The sequence below is a fragment of the Monodon monoceros genome, unplaced genomic scaffold (genome assembly GCF_005190385.1).
Source record: "Monodon monoceros isolate NGI ecotype Baffin Bay Population unplaced genomic scaffold, NGI_Narwhal_1 Super_Scaffold_7, whole genome shotgun sequence".
Classification (NCBI taxonomy): Eukaryota; Metazoa; Chordata; class Mammalia; order Artiodactyla; family Monodontidae; genus Monodon; species Monodon monoceros.
Genome location: NW_021703784.1, coordinates 57,889,074 through 57,900,191, shown reverse-complemented (window position 1 = coordinate 57,900,191; position 11,118 = coordinate 57,889,074). Strand labels below are relative to the sequence as shown.

The window sequence follows — 11,118 nt, the reverse complement described above, 5'->3', positions numbered from 1 at the left end:
TGAAGGTCTATGCTTGCTGCAGGGCCCATCCATCCATCCAAATACCTGGAGCAGCCATCATGTGATGGCTCTGTGCCAGCTTCTATGAATAGGATAGTGAGTGGAATAACTGGGTATCTGCCCTCTTGGATCTTACACTCTATTTGTTCTTACATAGAACAAATAATGCAAGTGAGCTGAATACTGCCTAGGATGCTATGGTCCAACATCACCTAGGAGGTCTAGCTAAGATTCCCTACAAGTGATACTTAAGTTCCTCAGAATCTGAGGGTCTACCCTGTCCCCTACCTTCTTCTCAGAAAGGTGGCCATTGGGTTTTCTTGTACAAAAATTATCTGGTTTTGAGTTATATGTCTGCTGCTCCTGGCCGCAGCTGACTAAACCAAGGGACTGACAGCCAAGCATAAGAACTTTATCCAATAGGAATGTTCCATATAGGATGGTCACCGACTGACTTAATTAGAGCCTCTAAGGGAAGTCTGAACAAAAAACAGAGTGAGAGGAGAAGAAACAGAGATAGCAGGAGAGGAAGAAGCAGAAAAAGAATAGTAAAGTCATAATAATAAGGGCAAATCGCAAACCTTGTGGTGTTGGATTAGAACTGTAGGCATCAATATGGACTCATAGTTTTTAATAATATACAGATGGACAGATATAGTAATAAATTCAGTTGTGTGTGATACATGTGTTAACATACACACATATATTTCCTAGCTTTGTGTGCTGAAAAGGCCTAGAAGCAACAACACTCCAGTAGCAATGAATATACCACCTTAGTTTCTAAGTACCATTCTCAAATAAAAGGAACCAGGAGCTGCTTAGAGAAATGGCTGATGCCAGGGCTGGGACAAGAAAAGTATGAGTGAGCCTGGAATATCCTGTGGTACCAGAAAGTAAGGCAATACTAAAAAAAATGATGGGGCAATGTTGAAACAACACAGGAGCCAATTTAGGAGCTCCCAATGGCCAAATCTAGGCCAAATGAGCAAAAAAAAAAACTATGTTAGTATTAGGTTATAACCCATAGACTAAAACAAATATCCATTAGTTTATACTGATATAAATAAATTACTGAATAAATAAATGGGGGAAAAGAGACAGCTGTTCCTTACAGTAGAATACCAATTAATAAACATAGATGGAATAAGAAAAGAGAAAGTCATAATTAGGCAAATACAATATTAATGCTTGTTATAAGTAAGAACCATTGATGGATGCTAAAAATCAGTAGGCAAAATTCTAAGGATAAATAAGACATCTATACAGCTCCTATCTTTCCATGAGATTCTTATTAATTTCAAAAGGGAAATTAGTAAACCTACAGTGGAGAAACTGGCACACACAACCTCAGCCATGTGCTGCCACTATGAGGCACTAAGAAGGGCACAGCATCACTTGTGGGCTAGTCTTGCCCAAAATGTAGACCCTCGATCTAATCATGTGAAAACAGCAGGTAAACCTAAATTAAGGGACATTCTACAAATTAACTGATCTGGACATTTCAAAAGTGTCAAGGTCACAAAAGGCAAAGAAAGCCAGAGGAACTGTCACAGGCTGAAGGAGATGAAGAAAACATAACAAAATGCAATGTGGGCTCCTCGATTGGATTCTGGACCAGAAAAAGGACATCAGTGGGGAACGTGGCAAAATTTGAATGTCTACAGATTAGTTAGTAGTACTGTATCATGTTAATTTCCTGGTTTTACTAATTATACTGTAATTTAATAATTTTTAAAGATGTTAATATTAGGAGAAGCTGGTGAAGGGTGTATGGGAACTCTATTATTTTGGCAACTACCTGTAAGTCTAAAATTATTTCAGAGCAAGAAGTAAAATAATAATAATAATGATAATAACACACAAAAAAGGCACGTGAACTACAACTACTGAGCCCACGTGCCACAACTACTGAAGCCTGTGCACCTAGAGCTCATGCTCTGCAACAAGAGAAGCCACAGCAATGAGAAGCCCGCGCACCGCAACGAAGAGTAGCCCCCACTTGCTGCAACTACAGAAAGCCCGCGTGCAGCAACAAAGACCCAACGCAGCCAAAAATAAGTAAATAAAATAAATTAAAAAAAAAAAAGAATGGCAGTCACTGAGGTTAAGAAGCAGCAGACAACTCCTTGAGGGGCTGGACAGTGATTGCTGGAGCATCTGCTGGAGCCCACGTTCTGGCTTCTGACTGCCTCACACCCGCCATGTTGTCATCACCCAAGGGACTTTGATTCCTGTCCCCATTTTCTGCTTCCTGAAAGAGACTTTGTAACACCAAAGGAAGGTTCCAAAATGGCCCTGCAGGGGGAGGGTGATGACATAGTCATCGATGGTGGCTATTGCAGATGGTTCCCAAGGTGTACCAAGCCTTGCTGTGCCCTGCTAAGCTGAGGCTGGAACATGTCTGGTCTGTGGAATGCCTCGGGGGATGGTGTGTAGTCCCTCTGCTTAGTGACTAACATGCAGACTGCAGAGGGGAGCTGTTTATTCCAGGTTCACTTAGCTGGGACCATAGTACAGACAGGGCTGAGGCAGGCTCCATGGCCATCTGGGCAGAGCCCGACCCCATGATTCCTCCTCCTGCAGTTCCCCAATGTCTACGTAGTTGGTCTCCTGAAGGAGGCCCTGTAGAGCTGACCTTGCTTGGCCATTTGATAACTTCTGTCCAGTCTCCGTGTAGGGCAGGGTAGTGCCCAGTCAGCCTTCCTCCTAAAGATGCCCTATGCTGGCTTAGTTCCAAGGCTGGAGAGATATGGTCTGGTCTGACCTCTGAACATGGGGTGGGGAGGAACAGTAGTTATCACACAGTAGTGTCCCTGAGAGTCCCTTTCCCTTGGAATTTTAGAGCTTGGGAAAGAGGAAGCTACGGCCTAAATGCAGAACCTCTGTGCCTGGGCCTCTGCATTCTTCTCCATTCCCAGTGGAGACATTCTGGGGACTCAGTTGCATGAGAGCCAGTAGAGGGTGGCAGGTCACAGCCTGGTCCCTGTCTCTTTCCAGCCAGATCTGTTCTCAGCTGCCATACTTCTGAGCTTCCAGGAAACATGATAAAGTTCCAGAGATGCTGCGACATGGGGATCACGCTGAAGGACAGAGATAAGAGACCTCCCTCTTCCCCCTGGCTTGAAGGGGATGGAGGAGCAGCTCCTCTCCCAGAGACCTGTTAGCACATGTGGGGCCCACAGGAAAGGATCAGGGTAGGGCAAAATTCCTGCTTTTGACTTTGGAGAGGAGTGAGAGGCAGGAGGAGAAGGTAGGTCGTTACCATGCCACAGCCAAGGGGGCTTTATTAGGTGTTCAGGGCACGTATAGGCAGGTAGGTAGACACTAGAGGGTGTGGCACACCTTCTCAGGGTTTAGTGGTGCCTGGATGTCCAATCTGTGGGTCTTGCTGTCCTTATCGATGATCTCCAGCCGCAGCTTGGGTGGACGCTTCTCAGCCTGGGGTGAGGGCAGTTCAGGACTCTTGAGTAGCTGCTTGTCTGAGTCCTCCACAGTGATGCGCAGAGTGCAGCCCCCTGGCAGCAGGTCCTGCTCGTAGGCGGCTGCCAGCTGGTTTACCACACGGCGCTCCACCTGCAGGTGGTAGGTGAAGTGGTCTTCACTGCCAAAGCCTGGAGGCCTGGCTCTATCACTTACTGCTCAGGCAAGTACTTACTCAAAGCTTCAGCTTTTTCATCTGCAAAAGGCTAACAACGCAAGCTTGCAGGACAGTGCTAATGACACAGTAATGTCAGTTTCTGAGGTTCTCAGCCCAGTTTCTCACACTGGGAGGGGTTCAAGCTCAGTTACCCTTTTAGGATAGGGGTTTTACTTGATTATATTGTTTTTGGTTCTGAAGAGGCATCTGCTCTAAGAACAATTTCTGCCTGTCTGGACAGGCTGGGAGCCCAGGGAATGCGTCTGGGGGCACCAGGGAGGGAGGTGTGGAAGTGCCTCACTTCTCTCAGGCTCCTGTGCTCACCTCATGCTTAATGGAGCGGGCGCCATAGTGCACGTTGTAGCCGTCAACCAACACGTCTGCCACCTCACGGTCCCAGAGCAGTGTGATGTTGTGCCTTTGCTTGGCCTGGGACAGGTCAGATAGGAGCATGCCTGAATGTGGGCCAGGGCTTTCTATCTCTCAGCGCTTTGGCCTGAGGCCTGGGCCTGTGAGAGACTGTGTGCCCTATAGCCACTGGCCCCCTCTGTGCTCCTTCTTCTGGGGGTGGCGCTCCCAGCCCAGTGTTCCCTGACTTCTAGTGGGCATATATCCCACCCCCACCCACAGGCAGTCCCCGCTCTTACTCTCTTGGCCCAGAAATTCAGCTCCTTGTTGACGAGTTGGATGAGCTCCGAGTGGCAGAAGGGGAGGAAGTAGACGATCTCATTGATTCGTCCCAGAAACTCATCTCTCCTGAAGTGAGCCTATAGGGCCAGGTTAGGGATGGGGTGAACTCAGTGACCCAGAGGGTATAAAGGAATTACTGGACCCTATTGGGGAAGATGGGCGTGGGAGGGTTTCCGTATCTTCACGATGGCTAAGGGGATCCCCCCCAACCCAAGGCTCCAGCAGGAATGACAAAGAACTCTTACTTTTAGGATGGGGCGAATCACATTTTCCTTGAAGTTCTTAGAGATGGTGATCTTGTCACTAGTCTGGACATCCCCTGTAGAGACAGAATCATAAACCCAGGACCTTTGGGAGCTGTGCCTGCTCCTTCGCTCTATCCATGAAAAAAGCCCTGGTCCTGACCCTTATGGTCTGTGTGTTCCTGGTCAAGGTCTCAGGCTGTCTGGGCCTCAGCCTTCTCCTCACCTGCACAATGAGAGGCCTGGACTGGGTACCTCCTAGGCCCTTCCACTGCTCATGTACTGGTAGGAACTGTATGAAGGAGGGGAGGGGAGAGGAGAAGAGTCAGGACCAAGACTGGGCTGGAGAGTTCAATCCTAAATAGAAAGGTGACAGATGTGGCCTCCTGCCTGACATGCTCCTCCTTTCCTCCTATGCAGGAAGGCTCCCTGGCTGAAAAAGGCTGTGTCACCTCCATACGGTTTCTGATCTGCTATCCCCTCATTGCACCGAAGTGTCTCCATCTGTTGAGTGTGCATCCCTTCAGTCCCCTTAGGCCCTGGCCTCTTCCTGGCCCCATGCCCTGGTGTGGCTCTGTCCATTACTCTGTCTGGAGCCCTCCTGTCACCCAAGAGACTTGGGGATTTCTTGAGGAAGTAGGGGCACCGTCTGTCTTCCTCCCTCCACTACCTAGTAGGGTGCTTGGTGTCTGGTCAGGACCAGCTAGGAACAAAGATGCTACCAGGGCCCTCATCTGGCCCCAGGACACCAATGCCATCCTGCCATCCTTGCCCCCAGGAGATGCGCTGGCGGCCTGGTCACTTAACCAGTTGCCCAGAGAGCTCGGGCCACGTGCTGTACCAAGGTTCTCGGCGATCCGGTTATGGCTCATCTCCAAAGCTTCCTGCCTCAGCTGCAGTGCGTGCTGTGCTATCTCGTCACTGCCCACGTTGGAGGTCATGATGAAGATGGCGTCCTTGCAGTCGATGGTCTTCCCTTTTCCATCTGTCAGCCGGCCCTGGGAAGGAACCGTGACTGCATGGTCAGGGAGTGGTAAGGCTGGGCCCCTCTCCCAGGAGCTCTCTCCAGAACCCCTGTGCCTCCCCCTCCTCCGGCAGAGTCAGCACTCCCTCCTCTGGGGTCTCTGAGCACTGTTCTCACACCTCGGCTACAGTGCTCACCTGCTGGGAGTGCCCCAGGTTGAGACTGCACCTGCTGTCTGGCATCTCTGAGGGCACCCAGAAGCCAGCCTGACTGTACATGCATCCATCCAACACACTCTCCTGGAGGCCCAGTCTGGGCCAGGCTCTGTGTTGGGGCACTGGGGACTCACTGAGCCTCTGACATGCTCCCAGTCTAGAGAAGGAGTGAGGTCAGGAAACAAGCAGTCACAATTCAGTGGTTAAATGTTACGATAAAGGGAAGGCCACGCTGCTGTAGGAGGTCAGAGGAGGGTATTCTACAGGGTCATTGTGAGGACCAGGTAAATGAACTGAAACAGGTATAATCTCTGCATCTTTAGAGCCATCCTCTGGCCTGGTTAATGTCTCTCCTTTAACCAACTTGGGAAATTGCCTTGGAATCTTTAGCTTTTTCTAGAGGTGACACAGAAGAAAGCATCTTTACTAGAAACAGATGCACAAGGAAAGAGAAAAGGGGCAACAGTAGAGGGAGGAGACAGAAGAATGAGAAAATTGTAGCTGTCCAGGGCCATTCAGTTCAAGGGCAAGGAACTCTGCCCACTCAGCAAACCTCAAGGCTAGCATGGTACAACAGCACTTTGCAGTCATTTATAAAAAAGCACTAATCAGGGCCCCACTGAGAGGAACTGATGGGGTCTGACTTTGATGGGCACATCTACTTCCACTGCCGGTGCCCTGCTTAGTGCTTTCCGTGCACTGTTGCACTCTGCCCACTAGAAGGTCGCTTTATGAGGGCAGAGGCTGGGTCTTGCTCTCACTGGGTCCTAGAACAGTGTCTGGCATATAGCATGTGCTCAACACTTGCTTGCTGAATGCTTGAATCCTCACCACCCCTACAAAGCAGCTGAGGCTCAGAGAGGTTAAGTAATTTGTACAAGGTCTCACAGCTAGAATACAGTAGAGCTGAGGCTCTATTGAACTGTCTGACCCCAGAACCCATATCCTTCACTGTACACCAGGCTACTGGGGTCATACCAACAGTGTGGGATAAAATGAGGCCTCATGCAATTTTCTTTCCCAAAATAAAAATTTCTCAGAATTCTGCCAAATTCAGTTTGCATCCTTTGATCCTGACAGGAAACAAGCTACCGGTACAGGTGTGGGGAGAGGCAGACCTTCCTGGGAACTCATCTGGGTTGCAGGCAAAAGCATAACTCCTGCCAAGTTTGAGAACATGGCTTTGGGGAAAGGTCCACTGACCTCAGCCTGTTGGCACCTGCCCAAGCCAGTGATGCTGGGCCCTGCCCCAGCCTCAGGTAAACAATCCTCCTCAAGTGTTCCCCTTTCCCTGGTGGCGAGGGCCTCACTCAAGGTCAGCCCTTGGTTCTAAAGCCAACGCAAAGGCAGACCAGCCCTGGCTCTCAGAGGTAAAAAAGGAATGCGCATTAACTGAGCGCCTACTGTGTACTGGGCACAGTACCAAGTGCTTTTCTGCCTCACTTTACATGGGACCTTGGCACAGGCCTCAGAAAGTGTTAGTTCCAAGGGGGTCTATTCAACGGGGGCCTCGAGATCCAAATCCTGGTCACTCTCCCGTCCCAGCCTTGGGAGGGATGAGGAGAAGGCAAGGGTGCAAGCAGATGTTCCTGAGCTTGGCCATTAGCTTCCTACTTCACCCCCTGCTTATGGGTTACAACACGACAGAATCCACTAAGGGCAACTCTAGTTTTGGGGACCATGTCTGCGTGCATGTGTGATGTGCCCAAGTGCGTGCAGATGACCCTGTGTGTGTGTTCGCAGAGCTCATCCCTGAGGACTGAGCACACACACTGCTGTACTGGCCAGAGCAATAACCAGTGGCCATTTCTTTCTGAGAGATCAAAGCTCTGCTCATAACTGGGCCTGAGGATGGGTCCCAGGTGGGTGAGGGGAGCAGGTGCAGTGTATTACTGACCCAAAGGGTGACCTTCACACTGTTCACGTCTCCATCTCCTCAGAGTCCCTGGCAAGAAAATGTGTCCCAAAGAGGGAGCTGTTGCTGTCCTGCCTCTCAGCAACGACTGGAGTGCACGCATCCTGGGTGGCGCGTGAATGCTCACCTCAGGGTTATAGGGGCTGCTTTCCCCCGTTTCTGTCCTTGAAGGGAGGAGCAGTGCGTGGGCTTCCTAGGACTTCTGCCCTGTGCTACAGACTCTGGGGTAAACAGAGAAGTGACCTGCATTACCTCTGCTTGGTGTTTTGGTGAGAGCATTAGGGCTTCTGCTTTTCTAGGTCCAAGCTTGGGAGGTCTGGGCTGGGTGGATATGAGGGGGGCTTCCCTATTCCCCCAGACTGGATCAGGTGCCCTTATAACTCCTACTTATCCTAGCACACCACTCACCACAGTGGCTGGACTGCTCTTTGCTGCCTGTCTCCCCCTCGCTCAGAAACACTGAGGCAGGGACTGTCTGTTCTCCCTGTGTCTTCTCTGCCCCGCACTGAACCACCTTCTCCTGGTTTGCCTCTTACTCTCTGGCAATTCTGTCTTTGACTCTTTTTGGAGAGGTTGCAAGGCTGTTCTTACCTCTCTTCTCTGCGCACCACACTCTCACTAGGTCAGAGATCTCACCCCTTCCTGTGGCTTCTGGTACTCTCTCTGTGCTGAAGCATTCCTGAGTCTCTGCTTCCGGTGCAGGCCTCTCTTACACTCCAGACTGCTCAAACTGATGAGCGACTTCTTGGACATACCCATCTGGCTGTGGCATTTCATTTTCAACAATTCCAAACCTTAGCTCCTTACCTTCCTCATCAATCTGTTGCTCATCCCCTTGTGTTCCCTGCCGCAGGTTGATGGCAGCACCACCTATGGGTCACCCAGGCCAGAAATCCTGCCGCTGGTCATCCTTGGTCCCTCCCTCTCTCCTCACATCCAACGACCGAGCCCTGCACAGTGGACTTCCCGGGAGCTCTCCCCATCCCACAGCCCTGCTTGAGAGCAGGCCTCCCAAGCTCTCGCCTGGACTCTTCAACAGTCTCCTCGCTGGTCTCTCTTCTTCCTTCTAGTCCATTTGCTCACTGCTGCCTATAGGATCTTTATAAAGTGAAAACCTGATCATATTTCTCTCTTTGCCTGAAGTCTTTAAAGGCTTCTTACTATTCACCAAAAAAGTCCACACTCCTCTGCCTGGCATTCTAACCTGCCCCTGTCTACCTTATCCACCTATCTCCACCATTCTATTCTCCCTTTCCCTCTGCAGTCGATCAATACTGAACAGCTGTAGTTCTCTGCATATACCAGGCTGCCTCATGCCCCTGTGCTTCTGCACACGGGGTGTCTACTGCCGGCCCTTCTCCACTCTGTTCACCTGGCAAATACTTATTCATCCTTGGAAGGTTTGCTGAATTACTACTGAATTAAGTTAGTCAACAGGGCATTCCTCCTGGCGCTGTGGGTTCTGGGAATGGTTGGAGTGAGACAAGGTCTCTGTCCTCAAGAAGCAAACATGCATAAATCTGGCTAAGTAAGCTCAGATGGCAGCTTTGGTCAATGGAAGCAAGGGCATAAACATCAGAAACTGTAGCAGGTTGTCGGGAGCTGTAGGAAGGAGTTATTATCAACTCCCCAAGGTAGTCAGTGGAGTGACAGCAGCAGTGGGTGGGGTGGACAGGGCTTACACACGGGAGTGGTAAGCATTTTCCAGGTGGGGTTGGTTGTATTCCAGTCAGCAGTTGCCTTCCCTCTTTCTGGACCAGGAACCTCTCCAGGGAAGTGAGAGGCCAACCAGGCTGCTGTGCTCACCTTCCCTAAGCCGGGCTCTCCCTTCCTGTGAATGCTTCATTCCAGATCTACTGTTCTCTTTTGGCCTTGGCTGCATGGTAGTTACTATTTTAGCTGCAGGCTCTGGAAGTGGACTGCCTGGGTTCAAATCCTGGATTTCCTCTTCCCAACTGTGTGACCATGGGTGAATAAATCGTCTCACTTTACTTCAGTTTCTACATTTGTTACATGGAGTCAGTAATAATAACCATCTTCTGGGAACCAATCCTCCTTCTGGGAGGATTAAAGGAGTTCATACATGCAATAACAGTGCCTTGCACACAAAGTACAAAAATGTCAACCTTATCATATCTCCTCTCTGCTGTCTACTAGGTAGGGAGTTCCCAGAGGGCAGGTTTGGGTCTGGTCCACAGCTATGTACCTGAATCCCATCAAGAGGCTAGAAGGCGGCAGCAGGGGTCGGAGTGGGGGTGGTCTCAGAGCACAGGTACGGGAAACAGAATATGTGACCTTTGAAGACTTGGCCTTCATTCCTCAGTGGGGGTGGGGGGTGGGTCTCGAGACAGGGAGCAGATGAGAGCCTAGGAAGAGAGCAATAAACTGGGGCAGGGGCAAGGATGCTGGGCCAGGTGGGACAGGCAGTGGGCAGCTGTGGGGACATTTGGATCTGGTTCTTCCTGGCTTGGTACCTGATGTGCTATTTGGTCCACGGGTATCCATTCCTGCATTTCGTTAGTGCACCCTGACATGGGCAGCAAACCTCTTTCCATTTTCCCAGGGCTGGAGGGAAAATGGGGCTGGACATTTTCCCTGGACTGGACTCCATCCGGCCATGTGCTGGCTAATATAGTCCCTGCATGGGAGCAGATGGGAGGCCTCATCCCCAGTTCTGCAGGACCCCTGGAAAAGGTGGATGGCAGCCCCTCCCACAATCATAAGCTCTCCCTCCGCTGCTCAAGATAAGGACTGGTACAGATGGGGAGAACTGGGGCTCTGGGACCAGATGTATCTGTAGCCCATTTCTGGCTCTTCCACACAGTAGCTCTGTGGCCTTGGGCAAGTCATTTATAACCTTGCTGAACCTCAGTTTCTTCATCTGTAACAAATGATTGGTACCTTGCCTGGCTATTGTGATGATTAGCAAGAACATCTGTAAAGTCTTTAGCACAGGCCTATTACATAGACTGTGCTGAAAAAGAGGAAGTTGTTCTCATTCAGAGCTCATTTCACCAGTTAAGAGGGAGACTGTCCTTGCTTGTGACCAGCCTGGAGCTCCTCAGGAGAAGACGGTTCCATGAACCAGGGCACCACCATTCCATCATCATGGTCACCATCACAGACAGCAGCAACGTCCCTGGCATTTTTAAGAACTGGTGAAAATGATGGCTGACATGGGGAGGAGCAGGAGCTGTCTGAGCCAGAAAGGTTCTTGGAGCTTATTGGATCCAGCCTCCTTGTTTGTCACACGAGGTCCCTGATGCTGAGAGATGGGGCAGAGCTAGAACTAAAAATTCAGCTCTCTCTCTCTCTCCCCTGGCACCCCTGTCCCATTCTGTCTCTTTCGAAGGTAGTCTAGGCAGCCACAACATTTCAACTCTTGGGCAGTGCTGGTCTTCTTTGGGTGCCCAGTCTGGGCCCCGGTCCAGAGAGGGGGTGAAGCCACACCTGCT

At 50.4% G+C, this 11,118-nt stretch overlaps 1 protein-coding gene across 1 annotated transcript in view; it reads right to left on the bottom strand.

Annotated features, from left to right (window-relative positions):
- Window positions 1-3,224: 3,224 nt before the first annotated feature.
- The window catches only part of CLPB (ClpB homolog, mitochondrial AAA ATPase chaperonin), a 145,562-nt gene continuing 137,668 nt past the window's right edge, over window positions 3,225-11,118 (bottom strand). Inside the window, exons 12-16 of the mRNA XM_029208953.1 lie at window positions 5,411-5,567; window positions 4,573-4,646; window positions 4,285-4,404; window positions 3,962-4,066; window positions 3,225-3,573 (exon numbers count right to left, since the gene is read on the bottom strand). Of these exons, the coding sequence (XP_029064786.1) occupies window positions 3,325-3,573; window positions 3,962-4,066; window positions 4,285-4,404; window positions 4,573-4,646; window positions 5,411-5,567 (705 nt within the window). The 3' untranslated portion in view covers window positions 3,225-3,324. The remainder of the gene's footprint in view (window positions 3,574-3,961; window positions 4,067-4,284; window positions 4,405-4,572; window positions 4,647-5,410; window positions 5,568-11,118) is intronic.